This window comes from Microsporum canis, genomic scaffold (genome assembly GCF_000151145.1).
Source record: "Microsporum canis CBS 113480 supercont1.2 genomic scaffold, whole genome shotgun sequence".
NCBI classification, from domain to species: Eukaryota; Fungi; Ascomycota; class Eurotiomycetes; order Onygenales; family Arthrodermataceae; genus Microsporum; species Microsporum canis.
The window spans coordinates 2923105-2937975 of record NW_003299168.1 but is presented as its reverse complement, the minus strand read 5'-3'; the positions used below and the strand labels follow the sequence as shown (position 1 = coordinate 2937975).

Below are 14871 nucleotides of genomic sequence, written 5' to 3'. Positions count from 1 at the left end.
GCGCCTGCTGCTCTCTCTGGATCCTCAGCTACCTATTCTCATGTCTTACTCGACAGATTTTGACCCTCTGTTTGCCGGCGTGAGTGGAAGAAATGATATATGTAAAATATATGTACAGCGGCGGGTTTCCTTTTCCATTGGTGTTTTTTCGAAATGGCAATGCGCGTGAGAAAGAGGTCCCCGTGTTATTTTTAATCCGTGCATGCGTGTCTGTGTACTAGGTTACCTGCTGAGAATGATAGATATCGCGTCTGCATGAATAGACTTTTTTTTTTGGCATGTTTACTCGTTACGCTGTGCTAACGCCGTTCATCAACTACAAGTGTTGTTCTTGGCTTCCTTCCGTTGCCTGTCCTGATTGACCATTGAGAGGGTAGGATACGGAGAATTGTTCTCATGAACTTTGCTGCCGTCATAGTCATGGTTTGCATAATTGATATCCTAATACTATTTACTAACACAAGAAGAGGTACACGTCACTGAAAGAACGTATGGAAGCCCGGGAAAAAGAATTAAAGAAGAAAAAGAAAGAGAGAGAGAAAGAACGAAAGCAACGGTAGGGAATCAACGAGCTATAAGTGAGTCAACCACACGCATTGATTGAGGTTTTCAGTTCAATCGTCTCCTTGGGATCGACTGGTCTTCCAACCTTCACTGTGGCCTTTAGCTGCCTGAGGTTCATAATGATGCTAAACAACGTGGAGGTTGGGTTGTCTCCCTCTGCCTGCCGACATATAGAAGTCGGGTATCCATGCTCGTCCTTCAGAATTTCATCTATTCTCTCTGGATCTGGGTTCGGCCCGCTCTGTGCCAGCAGTTCTTGAAGCCTCGCTAAACGAGCCACACTATCGGACATATACATCTCACACTGCAAGCCAGCCTTGTGGTTATGCACATAGTGGTTAGTGTGAGTGATGACGTCTGGTCTACTCTCTATAGAGTCACCCATGTTGAGCCATGCGATGTCCATAGAAGAGCATTCGATACCAGTACCTCCCGTACGATCAGCGACGGTGATATGGCATGCAGACGCAACGCCTATTTTTCCCAGCTTTGCAATAACTTCGACACGTGAAAGGCTCTCCAGCGCGTATCTAAGAGCAATGTGACAGGGCAGCCGATTGAAGTCTACACCTTCTGCCTGGATGGCGTTGAGGGTTACCCCGACGCCTCTTGAATTCAGGCCGATTTTGCCAATGATGCCAGCCTCAGTGATCATATGAATATATGGCTTCAGTGGATCCAACGAGGTTATGTGCAAAGAAATGAGATTCGGCGCTTGCTCATCCTCCCACTGAGAATTGACGGTGACAGCTACCGTTAGAAAACCGAATCTCAAAAAGTTCCTATTTTCGGGTATCTTGTGGCTGGTTTCAACTTACATCCCAGTTCTGGGCAATGAAGCTCTCGTGTGAACCAGTCCATGAGAAAGCTGTGCACCCATCGTTGGACATGCCAAATGCAATCTCGGTGCGCACATTCAACGCAAGGATGGATTTCACGTCAACGCCGGCTCCTTGGGCGATTCCTGCTCAGATGGGTCAAAAGAAGTTACCATCATGAGGGCCAAAAGCGAGTAACGGTTCAAGACGGGTGTAACAGAGGCGAGAAGTTGTTGACCAAAAAAAAAAAAATAAATAAAATAATGAAAGAATAAATAATAACAAGAAGGAGAAAGCTAACCTCGTATCTCCTGCATATAGTTTGGGAACCTCGTCTCCAGCAATGGGAGAAACTTGACAGCTGCTCGACATACTTCAGCCCATCCCATGGAAGAATTCTTCTTGAGAAAGGTCTTGTAGAAATCTATGCTTCCGTGTACTTCTTTAGAGGCCTGCTCTCCATGTTGTCGCCCTATCTGTGTAGGTTCAGTCAGTTCACAATGAGACGCCAGAGATGGTAACAATATTATGCTATCCTTACATCGTATGGGCTTCCGCGACAGACAATAGAGCGCATTATTAACTACCTCCAGATCAAGGGATAGGCGCTTTTCTTCGAATATCAACTCAACCCGGCAGGCTTTATCGTGCCCCAGCTTGAAAATGACAGAAGACTAAAAAGACAATTCTAATACAGGAACAAGCTAAAAGGGGGTGCAACAATCCAGCAAAAAACCCCCCCTCTCAGCCGGGAGAAAAAGAAGGGTTGCGGGGGACCCATCACTGGACCAATCATGGAGACTGGCGCTACTCATCGCCGACTATCTACGTTGTATCACTAAGTTGTTTACCAGATACGAGGAGGTACATAACGCAGTACCACTTCGATATCAGAGTCGTCGACTTTCTTATCCCCGACCCTGTTCTACCACCGACTAACGCATTAATCTAGCGTCTGCATACTTCCTAACCATAGACTCAATCTCATGGTCCAATTTGTATTGCTTCCTTGCGGCTTGTTCGTGAGAGAACGCAATGAATGTTCATATACATGACTTGTACTAGGGTCAGGGACTTCCTCGCTGTCCTCCTTGAGATTGGCACACTTGACAACATAAGAACTAAGCTGAAATTCTCGATTACGGGATTACACATCTGATTGCAAGACGGTCGAGCAAATATCACCAAAATTGTACATAGTAGGTGTCTCCTCTCTGGGCGGAGACGAACAGCAGCCTGCATAAATGATATTGTGGACCGCCAACAAACGGTTAAGATAAGGAGTGGATGCAGCCTATATCAGCCAAGGCACTCAGGAGGGATATGCTATAGTACGAAACCCCGTATGCATGTGCAGTAGCTTCGAGTTCCTGCCAGCCTGGTGCATGGGGGTCGATCTCTAGTGGAAAGACATCCTTTAGCTGTTTTAAACTGCAGGTCAAACAGCCCAGCCCTGTCAGAATCTTTAGCACAGTAGCAGCTTGAGTTGCCCGGTTTAGCCTCTGTATGCAGAATGGCATTTCGGAAACCAGTTGTGAGAGTTCGTGTAGTCGTTATTGCAGTAGGTCAAGCTCAGATGGGAGAAGAGCTGATGGTAGTACATTGGGCGTTTCGATAAAGTTGGCTACCTGAGCGACCGCGCCCGAAGTAGAGGCACCTTTTCACGAAGCTCTTGCTCATTATCTACCCCCCAAACATCTTCAGATGACTGGGCCTTAGAAAGTTCCATGATTATGAAGTAAGGGAGTTGCGTCCTTCTTTCGAGTGCAGAGCGGATGAGTCGGCAGAAGATATTTGGGTTAAGCTGGCGCATTGTAAACTTATTCTAAGCCAGGTAGTGGAGAGGTATCCAAACCTAACTGTATAGCTACATGAGCTATAATTATATGAAGATGCTTATCAACATTTATAATATATTTATCTTCCGGGGTACTATTTGATACTCTGTCAACGTCATTGCAAGGCGTTGGACTATGTTAGTATCTACAGCCATATCTAGCGGCACAAATTCTTCGCGAAGTTGGCTATAGGCATCGCTAGATATCCAGTGACTAGCCTCATCAAACACGGCAAGACTGATATTTAAGAATGCAGCGGACGGCGGATAGCCTCGTACTTTGGCCCGGGAGCCAGGTATTTTCGAGGTACGGGGTTTGGTGAAATCCATGGGGAAGGAAAGGCAATTTACTAGTTCGTTATTGATTGCCGCAGATATCCTGACTGTGCGGGTAGCAGAAGTTTGATTAGACCATCGTCTGTTGGCATACTCTTCAGTAGGAACTGAAGAGCTGCACATGGAGCTGATGCATTGATCAGGCCTTGGTAAATCTTCAGGCATGCTGCTGAGGTACATGTTGAGAACTATAGAGCCAGTCTCAAGCGGTAATATGTCAAGATTCCCTGCTTATGCGGCATCAAAAGGCGCTGAACCTGAGTCAAAACGTTAGCCATTTGTAGTATTTATTTGGCTGAACACTCACCCATATTATCTTCCTGGATTCTTTCTCTGACTTGTAAAACACGACGTCTCGGCTTGAAGCTTTCAATGCACTCTGCTAGTAGATTTCACGCTCACCAACCGTTTAAACTTGAGTCTGTAGCTAGTTGCTTCGCGGCCGGTAACCTTGCAAGCATTAGGCATATCGAAGAATATTTGGAAGGGCTTGATTATTCCCTCAGTGCCTACTCATGCTGTTATCAGTTAATAGTGCAGTCACCCAACCAAGGTTGGTTTTTCCACAGGCTTGAACAGTTCCCCTGCAGAGTCGATTGTCAGCATCTTAATGTATTATTATGCCGGACTCTGCATGGGGTGAGTTTGTGACACGGGGATTTGGAACCCCCTGAGGAGAGTTATGCGTGTTTAAGATAAGTAAACAAGCTGTACTATGTAGTACCCTCCACTACAATCTGTACGATAGACGAGGTCGTTGCATGATAATTATCATCCCAACTGTGTCACGTGACACATATCTCTAACTTTGCTGGGCCAAAAACAAGCAACGCCTTCTTCATACTTCGGCAGCGTAGTTACAATGTACATTGACACGGTTACTTCGTCTCAAATTACTTCGTCTCAAAGAGTTAGTACAAGCTGTATGTTACGTGTCCAGGGCACACTTCCTTGTCCCTCTACTGAATTAGTTAGAGGACGTTTTGATGGACTATTTGCGTCTGTTAATCGGTGTAAGTGGCTTCTTCCATAGCTACAATCCCCACTACAATACCCAATGAAACTAATTCCCTTTCCATTCTTGCTCCCGTTTTATTCGCCGTATACTTGTTAAAGAGGAACAGACTTACCTCAAGTCCAAGCCCCAGTTATCCTCCCTTGTGGCCAATGCTCAGTTGCACTCGCAGCCAATAACAACCCAGGCCTCCACCGAGATCGCGAGATGGCTTACGAGACGATTCGCTGCTCAAAAAGTTATTGCCATTGCAGTGACTCCAGAGCTATGAGTTATAAAATTTAGAGAGCCGAGGCGATTTCGACCTTTTGTGGCATCGGGTGAGGTAAGATATAGTGCGTTAATTGGCCTGGCTTCAATTCCAGAAAGACTGGCAAAAAGGTTGTTGGTCAAACTTCCTGGGATTTTTTAGCGAAGCTGAACAACAGTCGTTAAGGGGAAAGGGTATGGAAATAATCCCACTTCTATCATGCCTCCCTGGCCATGAACCAGTTGCTAGATTTTTTTGGTGCCCTAAGATATTACAACGTCATGCTTTGAGCGGGCTCCTTGGGAAACAGACTCTTTGTTTCTTAGGCATACAGCACTTGAAGCATGTCCAAAGTTACCAATAATACCTTAGAAAGGCCAAGGAACATCGCGCAAACGGTCAAGGCCCGGCCCTTAGAGTATGAAGTTGTGGTCTTCGGGCTCGAACACACCGTCGACGACTTACAAAGAAACGGTGGATATCCATCTCGTTCAGCAGCTGTCGGCACTGTCGGCGCCGTGAGCCGACATCCAAGTCTCGATATACCAAGTAATGGATCTGCAGAGGTGATGATATGACAAGTCTTCGCTCCCCCGCGCTCATGAATCGGGAAAGTATCCCGTAGGGCGTTTATGATATCACAACAAGAAAGCTCTTCACTGTTGCAACCGTAATACGGTGTGTTTAATCGGATAATATGGGCCGTTCCGTGCTCAGCTTTGGAGGGCCAAGAAAACCATGACTACTCAGCAAGGATGAGTGCATTCCATAACTTCTTCCATACATATACACGGCATGCTGCCAATACTGATCATCCCGAGAGCCAGGGGCCAGTACATAATAGAGCGACCGCCAAGTGTATAGCGGGTTCTCCATGGTATTATATATGCCATTAATTAAGTGGAGGAGCAGAGGAACTTGTCCGTAGCCAAGAGGAATCCAGAATGATGCATAACAGGCTGTAACAGGCAGGAGGATGATATCTGTATATTATTCTCATCATCAACAGATATATACATAGTACGTCTTTTATCTTCAACACTTCATCCCAAAGGAAACCAGGGTTGTCTCTGCTGAACGGAAAAAAGTGGTGGTTAATATTTTTTATGCATATATAGACAAGAGAGAGCAAGCTTCACACTTCATGCAGGATCCACAACGTGGTGAAAAGATGTCTGTCTCATTGGAAATCACAAGCAGAAGGACATGTTTTGATTATTTATATATTTCTCCCGACTAAAATAACGACTTCGACTCTGTATAGGCTGAGCAAATGTGTATATATACATATATATCTAGCGGAAAGATGTATACTGTTCTCTGCTACGGGAAAACGGGTTGATGTTCACATGAAGTATCAGCCGCTGCTTACTATATATAACTAGCCATCTCGGCTGGATGCTCCATGTAGCGCACTCTCGGAGAGAGCAACACTGCTAAGTAGAAAGAGAAGAGAAGAACGAGAGAGAGAGGAGGGATGCCGTTCTCTCATCACAGCCATTCTGGCCAGTTCTGCCCTGGCCATGCTAAGGATCAGCTGGAGGAGACCATCCAGACGGCCATCGGGCAGCAGATGCGAGTCTTCTGCCTGTCTGAACACATGCCACGGGAGAAGATAGATTTTTACCCAGAGGAGGTAAGCCTTCGAGCCTTAATCAGTAGATTAAACGAGTTAACTAAAGGGTGTTCGCTACAGACTTTCACAGAGGAAGAGTGCTGTGCAAACGAAGCCGCGTACTTCAAGGAAGCGTTAAGACTACGTGAAAAGTACAAGCAGGTCATCAATATTCCGATTGGCTTTGAGATCGACTGGATACGGCCGTCGTCGCTGGACCTCATCAAGAGATCACTGTCGACGTTCACCTTCGACTTCTTCGTCGGGTCGGTGCATCATGTCCACACGATCCCGGTAGACTACGATGTCCCGACGTATCGCCAGGCGCGAGACCTGTCCGGCGGCACGGACGAGGGGCTGTTCAAGGCCTACTTTGACGACCAGCTGGCGATGCTCCAGGAGCTCAGGCCGCCGGTCGTCGGCCACCTGGACCTGATACGGCTTAAGAGCGATGACCCTGACGGCAGCTTCACCCGGTGGCCAGAGGTCTGGCAGAAGGTTCTGCGAAACCTCGACTTCATTGCCGGATACGGTGGTCTGCTCGAGCTCAACTCGGCCAGTCTCAGGAAAGGGATGAGCGAACCGTACCCCAAAGCTGAGATATGCAAGGTAACACCTGTCCTCCTCTCTCTTTTCGTGTTTACAACTACGTCTGACGCCTGTGACAGGAATTCATGGCCAGAAAAGGGCGCTTCTGCCTCTCAGATGACAGCCATGGCGTGGAGCAGGTTGGCCTGAATTACCACCGCGTGCTGGACTTCCTGCACTCCACTGGCATCTCTACGATGCACTATCTCACATACGACCCCGATGATTCGTCCGCAGAGACCCCAGACGCTAGGTTTCCCCATACCAGACTGCACAGCCTGAGCGTGGAAGAACTCGAGCAAGAGAAGTTCTGGAAACATTAAAAAAGGGGGCAAAAGGATTGGTCCCAACCGCACATGGTTTTAAAAAACCGTTCATCGTACATATAAATTAGGTAAAGCCTTTTTTTCTTTCTTTTCTTTTCTGGGAGGGTTATCAGAGGCTTCTTTTGGCTTCCATCGGGAGTTTTTGTTTCTTCTTCCCCTGGTCGATAAGCAGTTGCTATATGTATGGCTTTGATCCCGTAAAACACGAAAGTTATCAAACGTAGCCGCAGTCGCAACCCAACTCATGCATCAACCATGCAACAACCATGCAATATCTCGGAGTCAATTAAATGTACGAAAGGGCAAATCTGCTGGCCCCATATCCCTGGACTTAATAATAATGGCAGACTATGGGATGACGCTATGCTTAGCTCCATCTCCCTTCCCCCCCTCCTCCCTTCTCCGCATTCCTCAGGCGAAGGGGACGCTTGTCTTGTCCTTCTGTCCACCAACCAGACGGCCGACGGACTCGAGGACAAAGGGCGTAACTGGTCACGCCCATCGGACGGGAGGCAGGGATCCCAGAGACAGGGAATGAATTAGCGAACGATACAGCGTAACTGTGGGGGAGAGAGGCCGGGGATACGAGGATACATGGGAGCCATGGGCAGCAAGCCGTGGCAGGGTTGCAAAGATAGGAGACACAGCCAGAGACGGACGAGATGAAAACGAAGACGAGACGGAAAGACGAAGAGACTGAACACATATTATATGGATGATATATGGATGATATATGGATGATATACGGGTATATCTGGCAGTTTATATCGACAGCCACCATGGACAATACACCGACATCGCAACATCGCCACATTATTATCATTGATACAGTTTCTTGACCGGAGAAACAGGGCCTAGGGTTCTAGTTTGGTTCTTTCGCCGTTCCTTAGCCTCCTTCGCTTTTTCCAGGTGCTGGTTTTATCTGCCAGCGACAAGAGAAAAAACTCTTTGCTGATAAAAACTCCCAGCCTGTGGAGATTTTTCCTGCCGGCAAACGCAAAACGAGAACCATAAAATTCGCCTGTCCTGCCCTGCCCTCGGCTACTTCGTTCTCTCTCAAGTTGTTGCTGTCATCTGTTCTCCCTGCATCGAGAGTTGAGTGAGCGAAGAAGAGAGCGCGCGCGGGAGACGCAGAGTCACGATGGGAAAAGCAGACGAGATCACCATGGCCGGCGATGCCTACACCAAAGAGACCGCCGTAGACCTGGAGAAGCATGATGTCGTCAGTACGGGAGCTGAGCTCAAGAGGAGGCTCAAGAGCAGACATCTGCAGATGATAGCTATCGGTATGTGGAAGTTCTTATTTTACTGCTTCGTTTTTTTGAACATGGCTGACTCTTTTATCAGGCGGAACGATTGGAACTGGGCTCTTCATTGGTAGCGGTTCTGCCATCGCAAAATCCGGTCCTGCCGGTGCGTTGATTGCTTATGCCTTTGTCGGATCGATTGTCTTCTCGGTCATCGCCTCGCTGGGCGAGATGGCGACCTACATCCCAATTCCTGGCGCTTTCACCTCGTATGCTACTCGATTCGTCGACCCCAGCCTGGGTTTCGCCATGGGCTGGATATACTGGTTCTCATGGGCTATTACCTTTGCTCTCGAACTCACAGCGACCGGTCTGATCATACAGTACTGGAATCCAAACCTCTCCGTTGCCATCTTCATCGGGGTCTTCTGGGCCTTCATCACTGCTATAAACTTGCTGCCCGTCAATTTCTACGGTGAAGTCGAGTTCTGGTTCTCTTTGATCAAGGTCGTCACCGTCGTGGGCTTCATGCTCTTTGCCATCTGCGTGAACGCGGGTGTGGGTGACCAGGGCTACATTGGCTTCAAGTACTGGAGAGAGCCAGGCGCGTTCGCTCCATACCTCCTCGAAGTCATCGGGGAGCATAGAGTTCCCCTCGGCAAGTTCCTTGGGTTCTGGTCTGTCCTGGTTCAGGCTGGATTCTCCTACCAGGGTACGGAGTTGGTCGGTATCGCTGCCGGAGAGACCCAGAACCCACGCAAGGCAGTGCCCTCTGCTATCAAGAAGACCTTCTACCGTATCCTCTTCCTTTTCGTCCTTACCGTCTTCTTCATCGGTATCCTCATCCCATACACCAACAAAAACCTCCTCTCCAGCAACACCGATGCCTCTGCATCCCCCTTCGTCATTGCAGCTAAGCTGGCCGGTGTCAAAGTCCTCCCAGACATCATCAACGCCGTCCTGCTCACCGTCGTGCTCTCGGCTGCTAACTCAAACGTCTACTGCGGCAGCCGAATCCTGGTCGGCCTCGCCACCGAGAGGTGTGCTCCCAAGTTCTTCACTAAGACCACCAGAGGTGGTGTCCCAATCGCCAGTGTTGTCTTCACTTCCGCCATGGGCTTCCTAGGCTTCCTCAACCTGTCTAACAACGGTGGAACCGTGTTTGGCTGGTTCTTGAACATCAGCAGTATCGCTGGGTTTATCTCCTGGTCTTGCATCAACGGCTGCCACATCCGTTTCATGCACGCCCTTGCAGCCCGTAACATCAGCAGAAACACCCTGCCATACAAGGCACCATTCCAGCCCTTCCTCGCCTACTACGGCCTCGGCTTCAACATCCTCATCATCCTCACCCAAGGATTCACCGCCTTCATCCCGTGGAACACCTCCAACTTCTTCATCGCATACGTCAGCCTGATCCTCTTCGTTGTCCTCTTCACTGGCCATAAACTATGGTTCCGCACTAAGCCCGTTGGCCTCCTAGAAGTTGATCTCGACTCTGGCCGTATCGAATGCGACGCTGAAGAATGGGACAATACCGAATACCCTCGTCCCCAAGGCTTCCTTCCAGCTGTTAAACATCGACTGTCACGAATGTTCTGTTGATTCTTTTTTTGGTTTTCATGCGGTAGTTTCATGTGTTAATACATTTTGTTTCAGTATTGTCTATATATCCAATGAACCATTCTTCCATTTACAACCGCTTTCACATCTACGTATCCCGGTACTCTTGGATTCATATCTCACCATTACTCCCCGTTCACTACTGGGAGAATGGATGCCTCCGGACAAGAATATTCAGATGACATCCTATATGTATCGTGTGCCTTCTTAAGGGCAGTGCATACATTAGAGATGCCATGCAGACTCCACCTCTTAATATGACCCAAGTAATACCCGCCCTAGCCCTATGCACATCAGATGCATATCTGACAGGAGTGCATATGCCATCTGATCTTATCGTACAGCCCGCTGACCCCCTTGCGCGGGACCTCCGGACGATCATAATCATAACGATCAGCTTCGGGCGGGTAGAAATACATACCATGGCGTCTAAGACGGCCAATTGCACGACAACCTGAAAGGCCAGCAGCTACTATTAAGTTAAGAATGCCCAGTTTAGGGCCAAGGAAGAAACCCTGAAGAAACTTGATCGGACTCGAGTTTTATACTTTGATAATGATATCACACTTGTAGCTCTTTGATCAACGGGGCATGCTCTCCGAAAGAAGGGAAAGAGGAGGTGAAGGATAGAACATACAAGCTGGACGAAGCCCTATTTATCTGTTCACGGGGTACCAGGCGGCCACAAGAGGGCTCCGTACTCTGCAAGAATAGTTTTCCTGTACAACTATATAGCACCGTTTACTCGCTGCCTCATTCTCGTGATGCTCTATATCTAGCCCCAGATCGAATTCTAGATCACTCTTTTTTATGTTTTGGATGCCGGTATACGCACTCAATCGCCAACCGGGTCCGCTGGTGCTTGTTCAGCAAACATCCCAGACTCAGTTGCAATCCCGTTCCCTCGTTTCCGGACATCTGGATTCGACAAGATATAATATCGACACTGCATATCGGGGTGTCGTTTGTGAGGCATGACGTATTACCGCTTTTGATTTTAGTTTCAGCCGGCTGCCACCCGTCTCCCGGCCGCGATCTAGAGGCTTCCGTCAAGCAACCCCATGCGGGCCGAGTCTGCGGGTATGAAAGAGAGGGGAAAGGGGAAGAGGTGTGGATGGCATGGGGCGTCAAGGGTACGGCATGTATACAGTTACATTTCTGTAGCTATTGTATATCCACCGATCAACGCACTTAAGCGTAATCTCTTTGGGTGAAGCAGGCAGAGAAACGGCTCAGATGATGTCTGAGCGCTATCACTTGCAGCGTGTGTAGAGGCTAACGCCCGAGATTTCGAGAGTGTTGGATATGTATGCGCCTGCTCGCTATGTAGCATTTTCTCGAGGGGCTGTGGGTTCAAAAAGGAGAAAACAACGCGAATGCTGCCAGGATGCAGCAAGCCCAGGCCTTAGGGGAGATGATATTGATGTGATAACCCCGATTGAAGTGTACTGGTGTACTACTTTTAGACGACCTTGCCCGGTTTCTAAGTACGAGACGAGAGTATGGTGCATAAACATGTCCGACCATTATGCCTGTCGCTGAGGTGGCTTGCATTCGATCCTACATATTCTCGTTTAGGGCTACAATGCATTTCCCTGTGCCTTAGTTTCCCATGGGAGCATCAACGAATCCCGCGGCGTACGCGAGGTTGAGGGGGATATTCACCCGATGCTTCCCATGGGACTGTTGAAGATAGGAAGGTGTTACAACATTATGGCATATTTTGGATCTGACCAGCCGGGGAGGTTGAAATATGTAGATGGTGGCTGCTTTTCAGTCCTGATCGATATCTACAAACCCGTTGCATTCGCATGGGTGTTGCATGCTGTCAACTTCATGTTATAGATCAAGTAACTATAGACCCGAGTGCGGCTCGTATACGCGAATGACAGCGGCATCTTTGCGTTCTGCAATCACGGAGTGGGCACGTAGTTCCAATCGTGTCCGATGCATGCGGATTGCATTTCCGGACAAAGGGAGGAAAAAAACTCAGGGGAAGCGGCAGGCTGTTATGGGTTCGATGTAGTTTAACGCATTTGTCTCTTTATCCTTGAGCGAAGGGGTGGGAACCCAGCCGAACGCTCATGCATCCGTTTGCACCGATCTCGGGATGCCATTGTGTGTAAACGGACAAGTACGTGAATAGAATCGGCGGGTTCCGGTTCCATAAAATGCACTTTGAATCCAAATATGCCGAAGATGAAGACCAAGTTGGACGAAGAGAAAAAACGAAATCAAGGAAAGGAGGCCAGCGAGCAGGGGAGTCACGGATAGTCAGGGGGATTCGTGCCCCCTCTCCACCCGTATGGATGTTTTTATATGCTGGCTGTTAACTAAACCTTTCTAACTTCCTTGTCGGGATAATCATGTCTCCAGCACATGTCTGGGTACCTACTTGGTGCCCATGATGCTGGAGAACACGCAAGCTCAAAATTTGCATAGACCAATTTAGCAATCATCTAGATGTGTCTGTACATCCTTACTGCGGGGAGAATGGGTGAGAGTGGTCTCAGAAATGAGAGAGGTGGATGCTAAGGCCCCTCTATGAGTTAGATCAGCTTTATCGATAACTAACTAGCTAACAATATAATAGGGTGTGGGTTTCTGATGCCACGACTCTTTGGTAGGGGCCATCTGTAGATCATGGTGTAGGGGGTCCGTGTGACCAACAGCTAAAAACGGAGAATCATCGCCAGCCAAATCGTACTATGGGCCATGGATAGGGTGCATGGATTGGACAATCCAGTGAATGTTGCGGATGCCGATGTGGATGCACAATGTTTCCAAGGGATTGTCGTTTCTTTTTCTTTTTCCCTTCATGGCTGCCCGCTTATCCCAGTCCGGAAGGCTTTCCCCCAGAATTGACATGGAGAGAAGAATCTTCCATATTGGTATTGTGGCAAATTTGTCGACTGAGACTCCCAATCGCTTCTATGGCTGCGTCCAACTGGCGCATGTATCCGATAACTGGGGTGAGACTTCGCCAAGAGCCGGGGCTATGTAGATGTATTAAGTCGATACGATGAGCGACATATGTCCCCCCATAGTCTCCGGCGGGCACCTCGATACTCCGTTCCTCCCTCTCTGTCCTCTCAGGATCTTTTGCTCTTCCTGACTAGCTTGTGACTTCAACGGGGCCCCTGCTACAGGACGAAAACTAAATACCAGGTGGATATCGATCTAGAACGTCCAGGATCATGACTATTACTTTGTCCAGCGTATAAACAAAGACCCGAGAGTGAGCATATCAATGCTGGTGGGGGGAACGAGGCAAGCTTCAGCGGCTCCGGGGAGGAGAGAGACGGATAGACATGAAAAGACCGGATAGATGGCAACCAGCCAGGAAAGGCAACTAAGAGTACTTCGGGTTGGCAATAACTGTCGATTGATGCGTGTGTGTGACTGGTGTGACTTGCATCCTGCGAAGTCCATCCTATGGAGAGAGAGAAACCTGATGAATACCTGACAGGTACTTTCAGCCAGATGTTTGCAGATTCCCGTTTCCCGTCCTCTTGGGTCCGTAAACAACCCACCCCCCAGCAATAGATATCGCGACAAGCAGTCCAAAGTATCATCCATCCATAACTAGTTACTGATCAATCTCAACTCAGCAGGACGAAGAAGCACCACCTACAGTAGCGTGGTTGGCATGCATAACTTAGTTAGCGCTGGGCGCGGGCATCAAGTACCATTCGTCATAACTGGATATGGATCTGCTGGCCTTTCCAGCATCCACTTGTCGCCTGTTTGCCTCTCTCGTTGTTGATGTTGATGTCGATGTAGTTAGCTTGTTAAGAAAGAGTAAAAAAATATATTGATTGAGAATTGACTTGACGCTGGGGCCTTCTCCCCAAAAAGGCAAAACGACGACGACCAAACTTCTCTCCCGTTTTCTACCAAACTAACTACACAACTAATCAGCTTCTCTTCTCTTCTATTAGTCTCTGACTTTGCCATGACTTGCACAACCGGCCGGATGCGTGTATATCTCGTGGCCTATGACTGTATGAAACACACAAATAGTCTTCAGGTAGAGTAGATGGCTCGTGATCCTGTTTCAAGGTATAACGGCTGACGGTTTGAGGTAGCCAGCAACAGGTATCCTGCCAGGGGCATGGAATAAGATATCAATGACGATATCGGACTGGATTCCACCATTCAATATGCGCTGGTGGTGTGGCAGAGTCGTTGACCCTTCGAATACCTATAGGCCGAATAGCTATCCTCCCCCATGATTCTTTGCTCTGGTGAAAAAGCAATTCTCCCGTCTTTCAGTGGTATTATTCTCATCCTTAGTTCCCATTTTTCAATCCCGTTTGAACAGGTGCTCTCTTTTTTCAACTCTAAAAAAGATGCTTTTCGGCCTCTCAAGTTCTTAGTTATCAACCGGCCCACCAGTAGGATCTGTGCGAGCACCATTTATTTTGCTCACACCCATGGAAGAGTCCTATATATATATAAACATCAGCTCAAGGCTCGCAGTGGTGGGCTCTTGTCTGGATCGAACGAAAATACCGATGTGAAATGTGCCTCATCCTAAACCCTGCGGCTGTTCACTTCTTGCCCCAGACTTTTGGCTTTCGCAGGGGGTGTGCGCCCATCCACCCAACCGCGCCGCAGCCTGTTCCCTGTCATTCGCTAGTCACGTAGAA

The 14871-nt window shown here is 48.3% G+C and overlaps 4 protein-coding genes across 4 annotated transcripts; 2 read left to right on the top strand and 2 right to left on the bottom strand.

Moving 5' to 3' along the window:
* Nucleotides 1–583: 583 nt before the first annotated feature.
* Nucleotides 584–1959, bottom strand: MCYG_02562 (isopenicillin N acyltransferase; the record flags this gene model as incomplete). The annotated part of the gene is made up of 4 exons (XM_002849582.1): nucleotides 584–1294; nucleotides 1383–1528; nucleotides 1684–1858; nucleotides 1924–1959. 4 exons carry the CDS (start codon nucleotides 1957–1959, stop codon nucleotides 584–586), a joined length of 1068 nt encoding a protein of 355 aa, XP_002849628.1.
* A 1047-nt stretch (nucleotides 1960–3006) lies between these two features.
* Nucleotides 3007–3735, bottom strand: MCYG_02561 (uncharacterized protein; the record flags this gene model as incomplete). Its single annotated transcript, XM_002849581.1, has 2 exons — nucleotides 3007–3207; nucleotides 3370–3735. 2 exons carry the CDS (start codon nucleotides 3733–3735, stop codon nucleotides 3007–3009), a joined length of 567 nt encoding a protein of 188 aa, XP_002849627.1.
* A 2562-nt stretch (nucleotides 3736–6297) lies between these two features.
* MCYG_02560 (histidinol-phosphatase) lies at nucleotides 6298–7346 on the top strand (the record flags this gene model as incomplete). Its single annotated transcript, XM_002849580.1, has 3 exons — nucleotides 6298–6456; nucleotides 6517–7044; nucleotides 7104–7346. 3 exons carry the CDS (start codon nucleotides 6298–6300, stop codon nucleotides 7344–7346), a joined length of 930 nt encoding a protein of 309 aa, XP_002849626.1.
* Nucleotides 7347–8490: 1144 nt separating this feature from the next.
* MCYG_02559 (arginine permease) lies at nucleotides 8491–10201 on the top strand (the record flags this gene model as incomplete). Its single annotated transcript, XM_002849579.1, has 2 exons — nucleotides 8491–8635; nucleotides 8697–10201. 2 exons carry the CDS (start codon nucleotides 8491–8493, stop codon nucleotides 10199–10201), a joined length of 1650 nt encoding a protein of 549 aa, XP_002849625.1.
* Between the last annotated feature and the right edge of the window lie 4670 nt (nucleotides 10202–14871).